Genomic DNA, 23339 nt, shown 5'->3' with positions numbered 1-23339 from the left:
GGGTTCCCAACCTTTCTTCCCCAGAGCCCCACGATTCCTTGGAGACATAGGAATATGATATGATATAGGTATACTGGTCCGTCAGCGAGGAGATAGCCCACAGCGGATAGCCATTTGAGAATAGGCTATTATTATGGCCAAACGAGGGCCTATAGCCTATACATATTATTTAATGTTTTCATAAGCGTAAAGATACAAGGACAACAGTTAGATTAACGATCAAGTTAGTTTACTGTATGCAGGCTTCGCAGGGCTCTGTGTCTGTGCCATAATGTCTGTTGCATAATGTAGGCTATGCTATTATATATCATTTATATAGGCTACCTAATACCGACATCAAAATAGATTGTATGCCTCTACAAATCATATTATACCAGGTAGCCAATCGAACTTTAAAAGAACGAAACAAAGAAAAGGCATTCATATTCCAGCATTGTTATTAAGACACCATACTAACAAATACTTTATTAGTATTTTGCGCTGCCCCGGCAGCAATGGTCTTTAGGGAGTCGTTGATATCCAACATCACTGTGTACAAGTCCGTCAGCCTGTCGCGTATTTCTCCCGTAACACGCGTTGTGTCTTCTTGGTTCGACAGTGCGTTAAATTAGTTGGTTTTAGACCTCCGTGAACAATCTCGCTCGTGAAGTTTTCAGAGTTCGCTCGGCTTAGTCCATTATTTCACATCCCATTGGGGGTGTTTCCAGGGAACAAAATAAGTACCAGCCAACCGCCAATGGCTGGTAAAAAATCTGCCTGGCTGGTAGTTTTTTAAATCTACCAGCCAAATGGCTGGTAAGTCAAAAAGTTAAGTTTGTTCCCTGAGAGCAGAGCTACACAGCAGTGCGCCTATTTTGCGAGCCGAAATAAGTCTGTGGTTTTTTCTTCTTCTCACAACGGGTCAAATGCATCTAACATGCATTGCATCGTCGCCATTCCTTTATGCCCACATCGCCCGAAATGAACGCTATGTTAGCGTAAGCTAACAAGCTAATCCTGATCAGCGGCAGAGCCATAGAGAACAGCAGACAGTGTGGACTGGGGAAAGGGAAATGGGGGGGGGGGGGGGGGCACTCTCCCTTTCTCTGTGTGTGTGCGTGCGTTTGGAAAGACGATGAAGTCACTAGTCAGGACTCAGGAGAGGAGTATATTGTAGTAAACTGAGGATTACTGAGGATGCACAGATAATGTTGATATTCAAATATAAAAAGGTTTCGAGAGGAGTGGAAGTTTGAAGACAGACTAGACTACAATATGATGCGGGGTGGTGAGTTGAAACAGTGTGTGTGTCCCCGACCCCACTTCTATGTTTCAATAAATTATTTGCATTTAAAACTATTAACGCTGACTCATTCCTTCAGTCCACTCAAAATTATGCTAATATTCCTTATGTTGTTTATGATATTAATTGAAAAGAGCATATGAGAGTATTATATAGTAATAATAACACATGGCGATATACTAAAAAGCTATTTAAAATTTTTGGCTGGTAAAAAATCTGCCTGGCTGGTAGTTTTTAAAATCTACTAGCCAAATGGCTGGTAAGTCAAAAAGTTAATTTTGTTCCCTGGGTGTTTCATTACCATATATGGATAATCATGCACGAGCATAGACGGTAAGAAAAAATGGTATTTATCAACACGGAGTGTGCGTACGACCTGCGTACGCACGGTTGATAAATCCCGATTTTTCTGTGTGTAGAGACATTCTAAATTCCGTGCTTAGGAACAAAAATAGAACAATTTCTACGCATTATTGATAAATGAGGGCCGGGACTTTTACTTTTAGACCGACATAGTACAATTCTACACTTACTGTATATTCTGGATATTTTTACTGTATATTTTATATTAGAATGTAACATAGGAAATGTATATCCCGGACCATATTTTATTCTTAGGCTTATATTTATTTTTATTCGTGACTTTTTGTTTTTGTCTACCTAAATGTTTACTGTTTACAGTGAGCGATTTGTAGTGCCAAATAAAGTATTTCTATTCTAGTTACCGGGTATATTCTATTACACAGTGTTAATGTCACAATTATCCAAATAGATTTAGCCAAAGATTAGTGGCACCTAAGGTGATATTGGTAACACATTAGGCCCTAAACCTGATCCAATAGTGATAAAGTTCAAAGACAGTGAGCTTGTAAATCAACACCTATCATACACTTTACAGCACAACGTCATCACAGGCAGTAGAGAGCTATAGCACCGTAGCATTTACAGTACAAGGTGGGAAAAGGTTTCCACGTTGAGTTTTCAGTCACAAGCATTGAAACATATTGGTAGGCTACGAGCAGCAAGCTATAGCTCATTACCTTGAATCGAGTGCTGAGGTATTGCTTTTAAGAGTATCGCTGAAGGACATTCTGACCCCCCCCCCCCCCCACCATGACATGACGTGCCAAAGTGTCTTACAACAAGAAATGACAGACTAATATTCCAAATACCAAGGTATCACTTTAAAGGCCCAATCAGCGATCAAAACATACACAGAAGGGGAGCCCCGTTGCTAAAAGTAATACATAAAATAATAATGGGGGCGTGTTTTCAATGTCTAGTCGGCTGACTGAGCTCTTAACCACTAGTCTGTAAGGTCCCCCCTGCTGTTTTATCATAAATCGATAAATACAGACCGTATTCATTAATGTTGTGTTTCTTTTTCAAATGTAGCCAAGAGTAAAGACCCTAACCCTATCAAAACAGCAGTCAAAGTGTATATTTTCAGCACTACGTTTGTTTACAGATGTTTTTAAATCTTTCCGAAAATAAGAATTTCTCGGAATAATGTGAATTATATCTCTCTTTTATCGCTTTTTCCCTATCCATAGATGTATGACTTGGCCATAATAAGGTCATTTATAGTTCATAATTCTATTTTGAATGTATAATTCAAATGGATTATAATTATTACTGTATCTACAAATCCTTCTGCTTAATCATCTTCCCTTTATGCATTTGCTTAGATGTTTTGTACACTTAATCTCAAGAAGGTGGTGAATGAGCTCAGTGAGCGAGATTGGAGGCGGCACAATTTTAACATGGCGTTATTTACCGGCAAAGATGCAAAAAAAATCATAATTTATATTCTCCTTTGTTTCATCACGATTTACTCAAGCCTAGTAACAGAGACAATATGTCTGACACTGGGAATACATTCCCAGAGGTCCATAGATGTTCCTATATACCAAGCACATGCAAATTGACCTTGTAGAAGTGGAGCAATCTTTCATTTACTTGGGCATGTACCTTTAGGCGAAATTTCTGTAAATAGGGCTACATCTTACTGTAACAGGTTTAATACAAGGACTAACACTAGACAATAAATACCATAATTTTGATTTCTTTTTGTGGTTATATAGGTTTGTTTATATTGGCAATGTTTGTAAACACTGGAGAGAAATGCATCTATATTCTGATGTGCAATTAGGTTAAGAAAGTTAAGAAAGTTCCAAATCGCAAAAGAATATTCCATTTACAGGTCAAATATACGTGAATAACCCCACATTAATATGGCTTTAAGGCTCTAAATCGTGATTAGACATGGTTAAAAGAATCCACTGAACATACAGCCAAGCAATCATAAATTGTGATTCAGTTCCAATGCTGAATAATACCCAAAGGTAAAGAGGCAGCGTACACACAGATCTTCAGGACAAAGTTGACTGATCTCAATTGCACTAGTTTATTTTGGCCATACGTCAAATAAACATGCTAACGTCTCTGCCTAATGGCCTTTCGTCAGAGCAAACTATAGCTCCTCACTTAATCCCGTCCCTGCGTACTTTAAATATGGTTTGGGTTTAAAGGAGAGAGCGGGGACTATAAGGTACTTACTACTATAGTGTGGTCAGGCAGCAGCTCAAACACCTTCCCAGACCAAAGAGGCTTTGCTCAATTTCTCCCTTTCAAGGGTCTGTTTCTTAAGTCAGATAGATTAGTTCAGTATCATGTTTCAGGCTGCGATGGCACTGGCACCGACACCTGCCCCTGGACAGTGTAAGCTCCCCATCCATACTGACAACAACACACAAGCCACAGTCCCCCAGAGAGGCTTTGGACACGTCTCTGACTGACTGGCACTTCCTAACACCTCTACCCAAGTCGAGCTGCTGCCACCAAATATTGACATAGTGTTGTTGAGTAGGAGGTTGTCGGTCGTGCTGAGCTACACTAAATCATTATGCCTGGGGGGAATGGTGTTACACTTCAGTTTTATACTGGTCAATCAGTATAACTCACTTACTTTGTTGTGAACAAGAAGTCATGGATAGTTTTAGGGTAGTTGCTAGGGCGGGGATATGGGATATAATATCACAGCCCTTCCTAAAGGCTATATTAAAAGGTCACATACTAGTATAATCAAATTATCTTCTTAAAACTGGAAAAAAAATGGAAAAAACTTCAATGACTGTGCGGCTTTGCGAGTCATCATCTAGGGACTGATTCGTGGATTTTCAAACAGAAGTATAACATGAGCATAATTAAGGGTTGTCATGGTTTTAAATCCCCTTCTTGGTATGTTGCCACAATAAAGGCATTTCAACATTTGATAAAGGGTGCCTTGGTTTTCTCTTTGTTGACATTTTGAGGAATGTTTTTCATTCATCAAGTGTAATTCATCTGGAAATATTATGTTGCTAAGAGATACTGCCACACTTTTGCAATTTATAAAAGAAAAGTCTAAAAACATAATGCTAACAATAACAACAAAAAACGTTAAAAACAGAAAACAAAAAACACCTTTAAAGTCAACACCTGCATTGTGAAAGTAAAGTTTGGTTTTTACAGCCTAATTGACACAGAGATTTCTACATCCTGACTCGGAGCGCTTTCCTTCCGTGACCCCCACGCCATTTCAGAACAGCTCCAGGGGGAGCAATCACATCACCTCTGCTGCCTACACACACTCAAACCTTTATGGGAGAAGATCAATCAGTAAAAAAAAGTTTTACTGTAGCTGCTCAAGTCTTACCAAAACAAAAGAGATGAGATTATTAGAATTCCTTGACTTTCTTTCTTTGAAAGGGTGCGACCGGTGGATACAGTACATTTCACACTGAATCAGACATAGTATGAGAGAGTGATGTCATTGTAGGGTTAGGCCATGTTTAACACTTTCAATGCCCAAAACGACATAACACGTTTTATCAGCCCAATGCCTGAATGCCCACGACGACAATTAGCGTTTTATTTTTTTATTAGCGATCTGAATTCATATTTCATCAACCGAGTCTCCCGTTGGTATGCAGCCCCTGTAGGAGCTCAGATGTGAAAAAACCGCCCCCTATCGTCCCCCAGATGGTAATGCACCCTTTTGGAATGGACTCAATGAAAATGGATGAGAAAAGAAAAATCCGGAATCCACATTTTACTTCTCAGGCATGTAACCCAAGCCGATCGGATTCATTGTGGAGCTTCAGAACAGCGTGGAATACATATGTACGGTATGTAGCGTTGGATAAATAAAAGCGATAGATTTTTGGAATGGCGATCAGGAATTGGAATGATCTTTTTGGAGAACATCTGATCTGAGGTAAGGAATCTATTTTACTTGGGATAATCAGAGTTGTATTCGCTGAGATCTCAGCGTTCGCCCTATGTGTGATGTGTCTGTTTGTGCGCGATCGCTTTGAGGAAATCAGATAATAGATTTTTCAGATCGCCTATATAGCGTGCATAAGTACACATATACTATCGATAATCTAGCGTTTATTTGAAAACGATTCATAAATAGGCCGAAAAATTACAACGTTTTTGTGTATTCTAGAATATTCCGGTAAAGGGCGATTATCATGGAATATTTATATTTTCCTTGAAAACGAGGGCTTTTCAAAATGCTATAAAACGAAAATGAACCGATAAAAAAACAATCCGCTTCGACAATGTTGACTGGAAAACAAGTCATTGATAAGCGACGGGCAGATTAGACACAGCCATAATTAAAAACATAGATTAGGCGTTATTAACGCTAACATTGAAGTGGATGGTGGGCATTCAAGCGGTAAATCAAGATTAAGCTTGGGCTCTGAAAGTGTTAAGAAGAAGTGAGGAAGAAGAAGAAGAAGAAGTAGAAGAAGGAGAAGAAAAAGGAGGAGAAGAAGAAGGAGGAGAAGAAGAAGGAGAAGAAGGGGGAAAAGAATGAGGGGAAGAAGAAGGAGGGGGAAAGGAGAAGAAGAAGAAGGAGAAAAAGGAGAAGAAGAAGAAGAAGAAGAAGAAGAAGAAGAAGAAGAAGAAGAAGAAGAAGAAGAAGAAGAAGAAGAAGAAGAAGAAGAAGAAGAAGAAGAAGAAGAAGAAGAAGAAGAAGGGAAAAAGAAGACAAATGAGAAGAAGGATGAGAAGAAGGAGAAGAAAGGGAAGAAGGATGGGAAGAAGGAGAAGAAAAAAGAGGAGAAGAAGAAGAAGGAGGAGAAGAAGAAGAAGAAGAAAAAGAAAAATGAGGAGAAAAAAAAGGAGGGGAGGAAGAAGAAAAAGGAGAAGAAGAAAAAGGAGTAGAAGAAAGAGGGGAATAAGAAGAAAAAAGGAGAAGGAGGAGGGGAAGAAGAAGAAAAAGGAGAAGACAGGGACGAAGGAGAAGAAAAAGGAGAAGAAGGAGAAGGAGGAGAAGAAAATGAGGAGAAAAAGAAGAAGAAGAAAAGGGAGGAGAAGAAAGAGGGGAAGAAGAAGAAAAAAGAGTAGAAGGAGGAGGGGAAGAAGAAGAAAAAGGAGAAGGAGGGGACGAAGGAGAAGAAAAAGGAGAAGAAGAAAAAGGAGGAGAAAAAGAAGGAGAAGAAGAAGGAGCAGAAAAGGGAGAAGAAGAAGGAAAGAAGAAGAAAAAAGAAGAAGAAAAAAGAAGGAGGAGAAGAAGAAAAAAAAGGAGAAAAAGAAGGAGAAGAAGAAGAAGGAGGAGAAGAAGGAGGAGAAGAAAAAGAAGAAGGAGAAGAAGAAGCACCAGCAGCAGTAAGATATTATAAACAGGGCCTTTCCCTCTAATATCCCCTCTATGCTCAATACAAGCAAAGCCTACATGCAGAATCTCACTTGGCCCCAGTGGTTGTGCAACTGGACTGTGGAAAAGGCATGTTTCTCTGAACTGCACCTTGACAACGAATGCTGGAGGACAACTGGTCGGGCATATACTACAAACATAATTCACTTGTGCACTTGTTATATTTGTAAGTTATTCTGGTGTGAATGTGTGATGGAGGTCTAAACTTAGTAATTTTTTCCTTTGCCTTCAGGTTGCTTTTTCCAATATGGTCTGGCAGTGTAAGTTATGTGCCGCGTCTTTCACTTCTAGAATACAGTTATTTAATTAAACTAACAAATGGACTATTTGCATTATTGTCTTTCTCCTGGTAATGACTTATGGGCTAATTAATAATTAAGTTATTAAAGGGGAGATGAAGCGTTAAACAATATGAGCCTAGTTTGTTTGTTGTGTACCTTGGGTAAGACATGGTCCTATAATCAAATGTGAAATCCTGCTTATTTGTCTGAAAACTCAAATGTAATTTCCCCGTTTTTGCCATGGGCGCCGCCATTTTAGATTTAGCTGGATAGTGATGTCACGGTGATGGTTTGGGTTGGGTCCCGGTTTACAGTGCTGGTTAGATAGCTACGTAAATATGGAGTGTCGTGAAAGTCAGTCAGTAAATTGTCAACCAAATGTAACGTTACCTACAGAAAAAATATATATTATATAACTATACTTGTAGTTGTATTATCTGGGAGACATCACCCCCCCCCCCCAATAATATTATGTTATTTATGTACGTTATCATTATGTAAACAAATGCATATGGATTGTTTGCTGCAACGTTTCTGAATGAATTGAAGCATTAATAAATAAGCAGATAATTAAATTAGATGTCCATAACATTTGCGTTTTTAATTAGCATAGCCTAAATAAATATGAATTCAAGAAGTTAAATACTGAATTAACGACACATTTATTAACAGGCTGAAAGTTAAAACGAATAAAAAAACAATTAGCCTATTTAATAGGCTAAACAATGTGCGTAAAATATAGGCTATACGGTGGCTATAGCCTTCTAAAACAGGCTAAACTTCGTTTTGGCTTCTTGAGTTCACATTTATTTGGTTTGCAGTGGTGCATCTGCGGGCCAATGTTCTGAGACATATTACATTTGATTTGTTAGGCTATTTGAATACACCAGCCCTAAATGGTGGATTCAAATAAAATAAAGGCTAAACAGTGCGTAAAAGTGCGATGTCTTTTATGCTGCGCTGCCTGTGACAGCACTCCATCGTGACAGCCAGCTGAAGCACGTGGGAGCAAAATCGAGAGACATAAAGCGATTGCCAAAAGGTGGCCCACGCTCTCATCTATGGCCGTGAATATTTTCACGCAAATCGGAATCACGGCGCGCCGTGGCACACTTTACCGTTTCGCCGAGTTTTTTACACGCTGTCGGCTTTCCTTTTCTAAGCATTTTCGGGGCTAGAAGCGATTGAGTAAAAGTTGCGGGACGCCCAGATGTACCCACGGTAGAAAGCTCGCGTGTATCCCATAATAGGCTCATTTAATACTTCTTTTCCCGATTTTTCTCCCATCCCACCCTTCCTGGTTGTTGCGTACTTTCCCCTACTGTTGGTCCGAGAGACCGGAGACTGTCACATTCTTTCCTCCGACGCATGTGCAGCCTGCCGGCAGGCCAGCCTGGCCGCGCAGGTTCTCACCGGGGAGAGTGTAGCGTGTGGGAGGCCGCACTATCTCTCCCTAGTTCCTACCCTTGCTGAGCAGGCGCCCAGACCGAACTGTAGGGGTCGCTGTCCACAACGCCCAGGACCCACCCTTCAGCTTCTCCCACCCTCTAATACTGCCAATTGTATTAGTGAGAGCGGCCAGCCAAGCTGATAGCAACGCCGGGAGCTGGATTCGAACAGGCGAATCCAGCATCTCCGGTGTTGGTGACAAACGCAATCTCCGCTACGCCACCTGACCCCCCCTTAATACAGCGTTTTTAAAATCACGTTCACCTGTTACTTGCCCTTCTTCTCTACGGGAGGTTTCTGTCCTCCCTGAGCTCGCCTTAGGACACCTGCGTTACCGTTTGACAGGTATTTTCTCTATATATATTGTTTTATTTGTAAGATATATATTTACTGTTGACCTGATAGTGTTTTATTGTTCACCCGTATATGCTCCTTGTATCGCTGCTGCTTACAGCGCGCATTGGAACGGAGACAAAGTTATACCGTTAGTTTTGTATACAGCCGAGCCACTCAACACATATTAAACGGAGAAAAAGATAACCGTTAGTTGGAGAATAAAAGTGAGGAGAGAGAGGTGTTTTGCTACAGCGCTGTGGTGGTAACGTTAGTGCCGTTATTAGTTGGAAACGGTGTTGTGGTGTTGCCAAGGGAGAGGAGGAATACCATATTCCCGCATCGATCTGCCGACGGCGACGGGCAGAGGATAACGGAGACAGAATAGACCTTTAGACTGAGTTCGGTTGAGGCTGAACTCATATAGCAACCAACAGACTTTAGGTGATAGCCTAATCCAGTGGTTCTCAACTGGTCTAGCCTCGGGACCCAACATGTTCCTTCGTCATTAAGTCGCGACTAGGGTTGGGCACCGAAAACCGGTTCTAATAGGAACCGGTTCCTAACTTCCGGTTCTGGAACATATTTGCATTTCGATTCTTAATTTCGATTCTTAAAAAAAAAAGAAAAAAAAAGTTTTACTTTGTTAATTAATACCCTAGTTACAGTACAGCAACCAAATTAAACTGTATCAAGTCAACTGGAAATGTGAATAGTATGAAAAAATTCAAAAAAATTCAAAAAAAATTTAAAATCTCCTGCGAAATAAGCTGTGACCTGTTTTGACCTGCACCTCAAAGAATCGGAATCGAGAATCGTTTAGAACAGGAATCGATATGGAGAATCGGAATCGGAACCGGAATCGTTCAAATCCAAACGATGCCCAACCCTAGTCGCGACCCAAATTTTTTAACCACTATGATTTATTTCAAAAAGAAAATGTTTGCAGTAATACACAATCTTTAAATCGTTAAAAACATGAAATAAACACAAAAAGTGCAACAAAAGGGCAACTAGGGCTAAAAACCCAATGAAATAAAATAATAATAAATAATATGCTTCTTAGCAGATTTCTTTGCTTAAAACATACCGGTACCTACGTTTGGGGAAACTAATGGGATAACTGGGGTTGCAACAAAAGTGCAACTAGGGCTAAAAACCCAATGAAATAAAATAATAATAAATAATCATGCTTCTTAGCAGACTTCTTATAGCTTAACATAACAGACCTACAGTAAGTTTGGGGGAACTAATGGGATAACTTGGGTTGCAACAAAAGTGCAACTAGGGCTAAAAACACAATGAAATAAAAATAATAATAATAATAATAATAATAATAATAATAATAATAATAATAATAATAATAATAATAATAATAATAATAATAATAATAATAATAATAATAATAATAATAATAATAAATAATAAATAATATATCCTTCTTAGCAGACTTCTTAGCTTAACATCCCAGGGAACTAATGGGATAACTGGGGATGTTGTTTGCTCCTGACAAGAGTCTCAAAGTCTGGGGTGATGGTAGACAAAGCAACTCTGAGGTCATGCTCAATGTCCAATCTGTTGCTCTGCTTTGTCTTCAGCTGGACCAGAGCTGAGAAGCCACGTTCACAAAGATAGGTAGTGCAAAAAAAAAGTATATTAAAAAAAAATTATAATAATAATAATAATTTACTTTTTTTTACTTTTTTTTTCACACACATCCGCGACCCACTCAATACGGCCCTGCGACCCAATTTTGGGTCGCGACCCACCAGTTGAGAAACACTGGCCTAATCTATACCTTTCTGTTGAACTAATTCTAATTATTAATCTGGACCTTCAGAACATGCAGTATTATTAATTTGCTCAAATGTCATGGCCCTCACACAGTGCCAACTGCAGGTCTTGCCATCTCAGGTGCCAACTGCAGGTCTCGCCATCTCAAAGATGACAGAGCATGCATATGCAAGCATCCCCCTGTTGGGGTTGCTCAATGCTGTAAAATATTACATAAATGTGTTTTTATGAATAACGATATTTGAGGAGCCTAATAATATTGCTACAGCGTGCTGCAGGTAGTAGTAGTAGTAGCTAGGTACGTGGGAGGCTGCGGGCGAAACCATCTCCGTGACGTCAGCAACAAAATGGCGGCGCACATGTTGATTTATGCTACATAAATGGACATAACAGGGGCGGCTAGGTGGCGCAGTGGGCAAGGCGCTCGCCACCAGAGGCGTTGCTACCAGCTTGGCTGGTCATTCATACTAATACAATTGGCAGCAGTGGTGCAGTCGTAATATGGGAACTGGTTACACGCCATGTGCACGCGCGCTCCCGCGCACGCGCATACATGTTCCCTCAGTTGCGCACAGAACAGATGATTATTATGCATAACAATGGAGATCAAGCAGCCCCCCACCTTCTCGTAGGTTCCTATTATTATGCAAAGTCTAGGTGAGAAGTGCCGGCCGCCGGCCGGGTAGCTTTCTACAACGGCCGGGTACTTATCATTGCGCGCACTTCTGCCCTGAGTGACTACTAATAACATGCCGTGTAACCGCGTGTGTGCACAACTGCACCCAGTGGCGGCTCTGCCACTAGGGGCGCAAGGGCGCCGACCCACCTGCTGCCAGCTGCTGTTAAATCAGAGAAGAAGAAAATAAAACTTTTTAGTTTTTTGTTTTATAGCCCTATAAATAATATAAACATGTTTAAAATGAATAATATTTACTCATTTTAAGTATGTTTGTATTTCCAATGCACAATATAATGTTATTATCTCAAATAAAAAAACACTCGTTTTCCTGAGCAGGAAGTGACGTTTTTTTTTATTTTTTTAATTTTTTCGTATTTCTCGCCCGGGCTAGACGCGATAGCGCTCTGAGTGCGCGTCACAGTTTGATCGCTGTATCCGTCACAGCCAATCAGTGCATAACGCGTTGTGCGTTGAAATATGACTATTATGTTGGAATCCGGGCGCGATTTGAAGCGGTCTAGCCAGTAGCGTCAAGAATTTCTGTAGCCGCATTTCGCGGAGACGCTCTCTGATTGGCCGACGCCAGTATTTTTTTCCGTAGCAGAATTTCACAGAGACGATCTCTGATTGGCCGAATCCAATTTCTAATGTTCCAAATTTCTAGCTTATTCCTAGGTTGGTCCGTGAGAGATAGTTGTGTTGTTGTGATGTTGTTGTGAGATGCAGGCAGCAGAGCGTGCCGTGACTGCAAGTTCTTTAGACTGTTAAGCTTAGGCACTCTTTCAAAGTTGGTTAAGGTTAGAGTTTGTCTTAGAGCATGGCGATAGAACGCCAGGTAGTTTGCAGGCTGTTCGAGGCGGAAATGGACAAAGACACAGCTCTTCACTCACACAGCTTGTTGGCTAACAACAAGTTATATGGATGCGGAGGGACAACAATGGATGGACATCAACACAGGCTGGATGGACAATGCCATGGAGTGGATATACTTTATCAACAAGCCAACAACAAGGTAGATTAGCGATCTTAACTCTAGTTTAATACATGATACGTTGTCTACTGATGCCGCATAACGTTGTAACGTTACAGCTTTCAGCTAACGTTAGCTACTGCTAGCTGTTAGCTCCGTTATCTTAGCTGGCCACTTTTATAATTACTTCATGGAAACGGAGTAACGTTAACGTTTAAACGTTATGTCGAGGTCATACAATACTACAGTCGACATAAGGTTAACGTTACCCCGTTTCCATGAAGTGTTTAAATAGCAGCAATCTTGTTGAAAATGTAACTTTACTAAAATGCTCTCTCTCTCTCTCTCTCTCTCTCTCTCTCTCTCTCTCTAATTTCGCCGCATGTGGGGCATAACCACTCAGACAATGAATGGTAACTTGTTTAAAATAACGAGCTTTACAAATGTGTTTATTATTGAATGGATCTGACATCATCTGAGAGAGAGAGAGAGCGAGAGAGCGAGAGAGAGAGAGAGAGAGAGAGAGAGAGAGAGAGAGAGAGAGAGAGAGAGAGAGAGCTGTGCGTGTTTGTGTTGGGCTATTGGAAACGTGGTTGCATTTGACTGACTGATCATATATTGATCGATGGCAATGGTGATAATATTCGCCAATGCGTGCCTTGTACATGTTTGCAAAATGTTTGGTATAGCGCCCCTAGTGGCGAAGCACCCACCGGCCGCCACTGACTGCACCCCTGATTGGCAGTATTAGGGGGTGGGAAGCTGGTGGGTGGGGATCGGATGTTGTGAACAGCAACACCTACAGGTCGGTTGGTGTGCCTGCGCAGTAGAATCAGGAAGCAACGAGGGCGGCGTGTCCCTCCCACGCAGACCCTCGCCGCTGAGAGATCGCGCTGTGCAGGTGAAAAGATGCGACGGCTGCCTCCTCGAGTACCGGAGGGGACACGTGATACAAGGCTTCGTCCACATTGCAGCCGGCTTGTGGGAGGCATGGCCTAACAGCATTCGAGACAGGGGAGGGTAGAATTGGACAATACGAAATTCGGGACGGGAGAAAAATAGACAAATGGGGAGAAAAAGTAGATAAAAAAAAAAAATGACATAAGAAATCATTTTTTCTTAGAAACGGCTTATTTTTATAACGTGGTTTTTTAATCTAAATACTAATTTGATGCTATGGCTATGTTTATATCGCTATGCCTCATCTCCCCTTTAAGGATTTCCTACAGGATAAGACGTGATGTGCTTTTCCTTAGCACAAGCAGGCTGTTGCTGAACATGGAAACATGGACATTTACCGTAGAAAAGTTTACCATATTCACACGGCAGCCATTTTGCTCTTATGTCACGCTCAGGTTGGGTTCCTTTTCCACCCTGTTCCCACCCAAGGTGAGAGGTAAGAGCAAAATGGCTGGCGTGTGAATAACATTCACAAAAAATACACATAACCTCCCCCCCACCCCCACATCATTCTAAGATGATATCTAATCTAATATACTATGTGAATAGCAGCAAAAGAGACAGCTTAGCCACTCGAGCGACAAACTATATAGCGGCAGCCGACACGCTCAAGACACGAGAGGTGTGGTGGAGGACAAAAAGAAAAGAGAAGGACGAATCCCAAACACAAACATGCAATTAGATCCTCAGCAGAGCGGCTCTGTCGACTGAGCTGCCGTGAAGCCGTTTAAACTTCACCCCCAGCCCCCCGAAAAGAGCCCCCCCCCCCCTCTCTCTCTCTCTCTCTCTCTCTCTCCCTCTCTCTCTCTCTCCCCCTCTCTCTCTCCCTCATTACTCATCGCTGTGTCTTCTACGCCCAGCTGATCACAGCTTTTTATCTGTGTGTAAAATCAGCTGTTTGGGGGATATAGCGTTTCTCCCTCTGCCACTGTTCCTGCCACATTCCTTCATGTTATTCTACCCTGTGACTGCCTTCTCTCCTCCTCCTCCTCCTCATGCTCCTCCCCTCCCCCCCCTCCTGCTGCCATCCACCTCCACCCCCACCTCCACCTCCTCCTCCTCGATGTAGTGAGGAGACACGTACTGATAGATGAGCGCTAGTGGGACCTCTGCGAGAGACGCAGGCAGGTGCTGCCACTGCTGGGTTAAAACTGTTGCCCTGAAGCTACGTATGTAGAAAAAAAGAAAGAAAAAAGGATTTTCTGATTAAACATAAAGCCCACACAATACAAATAAGTCCCAGAGGGCACTAAACATCATGAGCTACATTCTACTGACTCATGAAAGAGAGGCACACCTCAGCTGGGGGGGGGGGGGGGGGGGGGGGGGAGAGGGGGGAGGTTTTGCCCACCCTGGCCTTTCATCAAAACAGACTGTGGGTAATAACGATCAGGGCTTGGTGATTGGCAGGCTGCCACGGCCAGCCAGCTCTCTTTAGCCCCCCACACACACACACACACAGATGCTGCTGCCTGAGTGGCTGGCGTGCCAATGGCAGCGCCACGCCTCTATCCCTGGTACAGAGGAAGGTGGGTGGTGGGGCCGGCGGGAGGGTGGAGGTAGGACATTAATCACCGGTTCAAGAGAGCAGAGGCACCCCTAGGGGGATGTGCAGGGGAGCATTACTCAGCTCAACCTGAGTTCTTTTTATTTATCTTATTTTCTCTTTTTATGGCAGGACAGCAGCATTCCTCCCCTGGGAGGGGAGAGTCGTATCCACCTCAGTCGCTAACGCCAACACTCTGGGATGGGATCCTCGGCTGCAGGTAGTTCTCCTACAGTGAGCGTTAAATACTTTTCACAGGGCCACAAGACATTTGGCTGTGATGTACTTGATTGTACTTGACTATGAAATAGCGTTTGCATTCGGTCCGGCCGCGGTCTACAATCCATACCCGTATTGGCCTATTACCAACAATCCAGTTTATATAAACACATATAGGCCTGGGGCCGAAGAGGAAAAACATTCCACTCTCTTCGAGAAAGAAAAAACAAATATAGCTTGTGCTGCACTACTTACATCACAGTCGCTAACTTGTCTAAATGTATATTGGACCATCTTTAGACCGCTACATGAGAGCTAGTCTCAGTGGGGCCACCCAGGTCAAGCGAGGCTTAAGCTAAATGAGATAATATCTTCACCTCACAGCCACATCTCAGAGATGACAGATAAACCAGTCTGGCCTGACTCAAATGGTTACCGGCTGTTGTGCTTGTTTGTGTCACATCTGTGCAGTCTTTGTAGTTACAGGGAAATTCCATTGCTGGCATCAAACATTTCCAGATTCATCCACTCGCTGCTGCACTACTTATGGAATTCACAGCTGAAAGTACCGACCAGTCAGAATGAAACAAACTGATTTAGCTTTGAATTAGTTTTAGACGAATTGTAAAATGGCAGTAAAACCTGCATTTGTGTGGAACTGGCTAAACGGTCTGCTCTCTAGTCTAGAGACAATGTTCCTGTCGTTGCCTCTAATTGAGACACGTGATATGAAATGAAAGGAAAATGCCAGTGCTTGTATATTTTTGGCTCACTTCTTTCAAAGCGCCTCAATTTCATATTATTCTATCATTGAAATGTCATACGATGCTTGGTCTCCAGAGTTTGTTAACTCATGAAGTGCTGGGTAACTGAGCTGCTTTTAGTTGGTACACAATATTTATTAAAATATATATACCATATATATATTATTTTTTTATTGACAGCTATGACTTAAAGGTGCACCTTTTTTCTTTCTTTTAAGTATGATATTAGTATTGAATACATAAAGTGTTACAAGATAAAAACTGGAATCCCTGGAGCACTGTTTGAATCTAGAAATGATCAGTTTGGCTGTGGTGCATCTACCTAAGAAGCATCCTCTAAGTGCAATGTTTCTTCACTTGGTTTCAAATGGTGATTTTGGGGGATTTGTGTTGAGATTAGAAACAACATTCAAGCATGTGTAACTAGTTATTGTAGAGGTAATTTTCTAGTCTCAAAACTAGCCAGTGCAGCTTTAAAATGCCAACTATCTTAACAACATTACTCCTGCTAATGACACTGATTCAGCACAGCTTAACCGGTACTTGGTGTTAAGGCAATTGTCTGAAAAAAGAAGAAGAAGCTATTTCTTCAAATAAAACTAATATTGTTCAGTTCTATTCGATGCATTATGGTTTCAGATTGATAAAGACGTATATCGGAGGGACATTTGGGGGAATTTTTTAACTAAATGCGATCAAAAAAGTTGCACTGAGAAATCACTCAACACTGTATACTGGTGTTAACTGTCAAGATCAGTCTTGGAAGATGAGCAAGAACATGGAAGGTGCGTATATACGCTCAGCGTAAACCGCAGCGGCCTGGGTTCAAATCCGGCCCAGGACATGTGCTGCATGTCCTCCCCATCTCTCTCTATCTCCCAATGTCCAAACTGTCCTATCCACAATAAAGCAGAAAATGCCATAAAAAAATATATAAAAAAATAGAAGAACATGGAAGGTGGTTATTCTATATTCCTTTATGGGTCATTTTACTTACAGAGAGGGGTTCCTCTGGCCCATGCATGGTGATGCAGTCCATGCTGATCTGAATGGTGTTGCTGGCAGGCCCGTCCACCGGGCTGTCTGAGAAGTTCAGCTCAATGGGCTGAACTGAGTGAATAGCGGACCTGAAACCCAGGAGAGACGGGAGACACTAGAGTTGAGTTGAGTTGATTTGATCTCAAACAATCAACCATATAAAAAAACACAATAAAAATGATAAACTAAAGATATATTTTTTTTTAAATGAAATGTTACATTCTTCATTAAATGTAAAAACAAATGAGTTTGAGAAGGAGCAGAAGGAAGCAAATGCTTATCTAGTCCTGCCCCTTCCTCACAATATCATACATAAAACAAAATATTTTACAAACCTAAAATAACAAACAAAATAAACATCAATAAAAAATAACACGAATGTTAGTAGAAATAAAAATATATAAAATAACAATTTTAGAGCTCCTTGTTTTTGTACTCATCAATGAGAGTTTTCCTATATCTATTTTTTTTAACTGTACAATGTTCTTGCTCATTTTTGTTTCTTCATAAGCCATTCCACACCACAGGATTACACCACAAACTGAAATACACAAACCTTTAACAGTAGTGCGGACATAGGGTTGTTTTAAATTATAATTCCCTCTCTATAATTTTCCCTCTCGATCCCTAAATATATTTTTAATATGACCTGGCAGTACATTATTTCTTGCTTTGAACTATGTTTTGCCAACTGGAACAAAACTAGTGATGTTATTGCAATATCTTGCAGAGTATCCGTCTATGAGGTGGCAGCACGTATAAGTGATACAGTATGTCTCAGTTACGGTAGCAAGGATAAGCTCATATCCCAACTATATAAAACTGGAATGAGATTCCTGGGATATACTGAAATGAGACTGGATGAGGCATGTAAGCACCTCATCGTATTTACCGCTGCGTTTTTAAGGTCTGCGTGGGTTTAGTTTCCATGGCGATACTCGCAATATTCCATTTACTCATGTGTATCAGACGGGTTCAAAGTGTAAACCCACATTTATCTGCTGTTGCAATGTTTGCTAATGGAATAACTGACTTGAATTAAATTACAAGATAAAGACATAAACAACATTATGTCATATCACATTGTAATCTGTACTGGAAAACGAAGTACTGTCAAAACTATGAACAATATTGTGATGTGATATTTTGGCCATATCATATGCATATAACATCTTCTAACTGGGATATTAGCTATTATCATCTGTTTGACCCCCCCCCCCGTATTATTATGAAAGTCTGCACGCTTGTCTCGTTCACGGCACGATGAGGAATAACATGATGTTGAATTCACTCACTGGTCCAGCATCTCCAGCAGCTGGTTGAACACATCTTGGTTGACGATGTCTGTCGTCTGTGCCGCCTGGTTCTGAGACATGGAGGACAGGAAGGCGCTCTCTGTCCAGGACAAGCGGGATGACGGGTCCCTGAGTCTGCGAGGTGACAGAACCAACCAAGATTGATCTCACAGTGCATAGACAAGGGCATTCTTTTTAAGCCTTTCACTACCACACTACCAAAGGGTTAACCCTTTCACCGTGACAATACAGAAGGTTAACCCTTTCACTGCCACATGACAAAGGGTTAACCCTTTCACAACCACACTGCAGAAGGTTAACCCTTTCACTACCACACTACAGACGGTTAACCGTCTGTAGTGTGGTAGTGAAAGGTTAACCTTCTGTAGTGTGGTAGTGAAAGGTTAACCTTCTGTAGTGTGGTAGTGAAAGGGTTAAAAGTTAAACAGCCTATTTTGATGGTATTTTTTTTGCACCTGGAAATATGTTATTCAATATGACGTATGTATTTTGAAAACATCCAATACCTTATAGCTCAGAATATGCATTTAACCAGCCGCTTGTATAGTTTGTGCCTGAAACGTACCCATTACCTTACACATTGAGTGCCAGCGACGAGATTTATCGTTAGTTCATGCCGACCGTTGAGTGCCAGCGACGAGATATCTCGTTTTTTTTTATTAGCGATTTGAATTCACGTTAGTGCTGCAAACTCTCTCTGAGCTCCATTGGGGAAATACCGCCCCCTATTGTCTCTCCCTGTTGTACTGCACCCCTTTGGAATGGATTGAATGAAACACATGGGGGGGGGGGAATCCTGCTTCCTCATTTTACTTCTCGGGCAAGTCACCCGAGAGGATCGGATTCATTGCCGAGCCCCAAAACAGCGTGGAATACATATTTCCAGTACCCAGCATTGGATCAATAAACGTGATCGATATTTGTAATGGCGATCAGCAATTTGGAATCATCTTTTTGGAGAACATCTGATCTGAGGTAAGGAATCTATTTTACCAGTCTTAGGATAATCAGAACTTTTTTCACAGAGATATCAACGTGTGCCCTATGTGTGTGTGTGTGTGCGTGTGTGCTGATCAGGAAATGAGAGAATCGATTTTTCAGCTCGCTTCTATAGCGTGCATAAGTACACATTTACTATCGATAATCTAGCGTTTATTTGAAAACGATTCATAAATAGGCCGAAAAATTACAAAAATGTTTGTGTATTCCAGAATATTCCAGTAAAGGGCGATTATCACAGAATCTTTATATTTTCCTGAAACTTAAGGAAAACGAGCGTTTTTCAAAATGGTATAAAACGGAAATGAACCGATTAAAAAACAATCCGTTTCGACAATGTTGACTGCAAACAAGTCTTTGATAAGCGATGGCCAGATTAGACACATAGCCATAATTTCAGCTCTATCTTTAATCTTTCAAAATGTTCAGTTGCTATTGCATGCACTCATCTGTGTTTCACTACACACTTGAGTGCATGCTTACCAACTGTCCGTCTGCAACACTACTATCACCGACATCTAAGAAGGGAGATCCCCCCTTGAATGGCCCTTCTAAGGTTTCTCTCCTCCACACTGCCTGTGGAGCATTTTTACCTATTGTTAGGTTTTAGTGAGTTTTTCCTTACCTTCGCGTGGGGTATGTCTGGGAGTGCTTGCATTCTTTCATTTATTTGTATTTATTTTAAATTTGTTGGACCTTATGGTGTCCTTGTTCTGTTCTTGACTTATTGTTATGTTTTCTTCTTGACTTGTTTAAAGAAGACCTGTACGGCCCATGGGGACATTAACGTGTGTTGTCTGGCCTTATAAATAAATTTGATTTGATTTGATTTGATTTAAGACATAGTTTATGCGTTTGCAAATATGAGAGCTCTATCATTGAAGTGGACGCTGGCATACGGAGGCTTTTAGCGCTCCGCATGGCTGGCAATCAATGTGTTAACATAACCATAAGTCCCAAAATGTCAAAATAGGCCCAATAAAATGGCAACACGTCATAAAAGATAGTATCGTTTATGTAGTATACAGGTGCAGCTCAATAAATTTGAATATCGTGGAAAAGTTATTTTATTTCAGTAATTCAATTCAAAAAGCGAAACTCTTGTAGATTATAGATTCATTACACACAAAGTGAAATATTTAAAGCCTTTATTTTTTTTAATTTTGATGATTATACTTACAGCTCATGAAAGCCCACACTTCTGTATCACCAATAATTTTTTTTAAATAGATGTCTTTTTCTTTTGTATATAGAAATGTCGGCCTTCTGAAAAGTATGTTCATGTATGTTCACTCAGTACTTGGTTGGGGCTCCTTTTGCACAAATTACTGCATCAATACAGCTAAATATATAGACTTTTCCACGATATTCTAATTTATTGAGCTGCACCTGTATAGTAGTATTTCTTTTTTCAACAGGTTAGTAATTCACTAAGTCAATGGAGGTTTAAAAAGTAGTAGAAATCAGCAGGCATGGTGAATAAGCGCTCTGCCGGGTGATGACCCTTTCTGCCACACAGCCTGTGAAAGAACCCCCCCCCCCCATTCATAAAGAACAGTTCCTTTGTTTGGGAAGTTGAACCTGCATAATGCAGAATATTTGTACTACACATAATGGTGATTATGAGCCCATTCAGACAGAGGCACTCTGACCCGCTCCCCTGAAACGGGACACCTGCCTGGAGCCGAGCGTCCCATTGTTCCCGCTGAAGTGGCGCACGCGGCTGTCTGAGCCGGGGGAGGAATTCCCCCCACGGTCTATATGATAGCACTGCTGCAACTCCTGGTATGTGTACAGCTGGACAGGGGGCTCGGAGGAGGGGGGAGGAGATGGTGGAGATGGTGATGGTGGTGGTGGGGGGGGGGGGGGTATAATCTGAAGCTGCCACTATTTAAGGCTTTGGAATTCCCCAACACTGTGTGGTGAATGATATTAATACCTAACTTACAAACACAGGCATATCTAATGAAGCAAATAATTTAAGGAGGAGCCTCAAAAGGGAGACATGGACCCGACGACATGCCAAGGTTTTTAGAAACAGGACCTGGAGCTGGAGATACCGAAGTCATGTGAAGGGGTGCAATAACGCCAGTCTTATTCAGTTTCCGACATACTCCATTAATGACAGGCCGTGGAACCATGCAGGACTTGATTTCAATATGTGCATTGGTGACATACTGCACATTTTGTGTGAGACCAGACTTGCTTTTAGTTGTACTTGGATACCATCAACCCACTAATCATAATCACACATACTTAATCACACACACACACGTATGTTGTGTGCACACATGGAGACACACGTCACATTCACACACAAACACATACAGTATATACAGATATACTACATGAGTGAGCCTACTTTGGATCTATGGGGAGAGTGTGTGCCCCGGGAATCAGGCTTGCTGACACTCACACATAATAGGTCTAGGTGTTCTAAGATTAAAGGAATAATCCACAATACATTCATAGAACTCATATTCATATTTGATCAACTACATTCTTTGCCCAAAATCTCAAGATTTAATTTCTTCTTCTTTTTAAATCTTTATTTACCCAGGGACGTTTAAGAGCCCTGTCACTCAGCAACACCCTACCTCGCTTTGCACTCGTACCATACAGTTAGATACACACCTTCTACTACTGATGATGGCCACTCAGCAGCTAAACTGGACTAGTCTGGGATTGAGTGCCTTGCTTAAGGACATCTCAAAACAGGTACCTGTTGAAGGAGAGGAATGCAGCCTGCAGGAGGCTGATGTTGATTCTGGAGTTTGATGATGGGGTTTGATAACAACGTAGAAAAAATGCAATGCAAATAAGAAAATAGGGCTTCACATGTTACGTTCTAGTCAAACGATCAGTGACGGAACTGCACAACAGTGGCTGAACTACACAACAGTGACTGAACTACACAACGGTGACTGAACTACACAACAGTGACTGAACTGCACAACAGTGACTGAACTACACAACAGTGACTGAACTACACAACGGTGACTGAACTACACAACAGTGACTGAACTACACAACGGTGACTGAACTGCACAACAGTGACTGAACTACACAACAGTGACTGAACTACACAATCGGTGACTGAACTGCACAACAGTGGCTGAACTACACAACAGTGACTGAACTACACAACAGTGGCTGAACTACACAACAGTGGCTGAACTACACAACGGTGGCTGAACTACACTACAGTGGCTGAACTACACAACGGTGGCTGAACTGCACAACAGTGACTGAACTACACAACAGTGACTGAACTGCACAACAGTGGCTGAACTGCACAACAGTGACTGAACTACACAACAGTGACTGAACTACACAACAGTGACTGAACTGCACAACAGTGACTGAACTACACAACAGTGACTGAACTGCACAACAGTGACTGAACTACACAACAGTGGCTGAACTGCACAACAGTGACTGAACTGCACAACAGTGACTGAACTGCACAACAGTGACTGAACTACACAACAGTGACTGAACTGCACAACAGTGACTGAACTACACAACAGTGGCTGAACTACACAACGGTGGCTGAACTGCACAGCAGTGGCTGAACTGCACAACAGTGGCTGAACTGCACAACAGTGACTGAACTACACAACAGTGACTAAACTACACAACAGTGACTGAACTGCACAACAGTGACTGAACTACACAACAGTGACTGAACTACACAACAGTGACTGAACTGCACAACAGTGACTGAACTGCACAACAGTGACTGAACTACACAACAGTGGCTGAACTGCACAACAGTGACTGAACTACACAACAGTGGCTGAACTGCACAACAGTGACTGAACTACACAACAGTGACTTAACTGCACAACAGTGGCTGAACTGCACAACAGTGACTGAACTGCACCAACAGTGGCTGAACTGCACAACAGTGACTGAACTGCACAGCACCCGTCTGATGGTTTAACACAGCAAACCACAGCCACGTGACACACACACCATCTGTAGGGATGATCCATG

General features: G+C 41.6%; 1 protein-coding gene across 2 annotated transcripts in view; it reads right to left on the bottom strand.

The window, feature by feature from the left end:
- Positions 1–23339, bottom strand: part of tp63 (tumor protein p63) — a 75596-nt gene that overhangs the window by 43704 nt on the left and 8553 nt on the right. For both annotated transcript variants that reach the window (XM_084309247.1, XM_084309248.1), the window contains exons 2-3: positions 18321–18455; positions 16985–17114 (exon numbers count right to left, since the gene is read on the bottom strand). In XM_084309247.1, coding sequence (XP_084165373.1) covers positions 16985–17114; positions 18321–18455 — 265 coding nt within the window. The remainder of the gene's footprint in view (positions 1–16984; positions 17115–18320; positions 18456–23339) is intronic.

The sequence above is a fragment of the Notolepis coatsorum genome, assembly GCF_963971535.1.
Source record: "Notolepis coatsorum genome assembly, chromosome: 2".
Lineage (NCBI taxonomy): Eukaryota > Metazoa > Chordata > Actinopteri > Aulopiformes > Paralepididae > Notolepis > Notolepis coatsorum.
The sequence above is the reverse complement of the archived record's forward strand: the minus strand, read 5'-3'. Positions and strand labels throughout refer to the sequence as shown.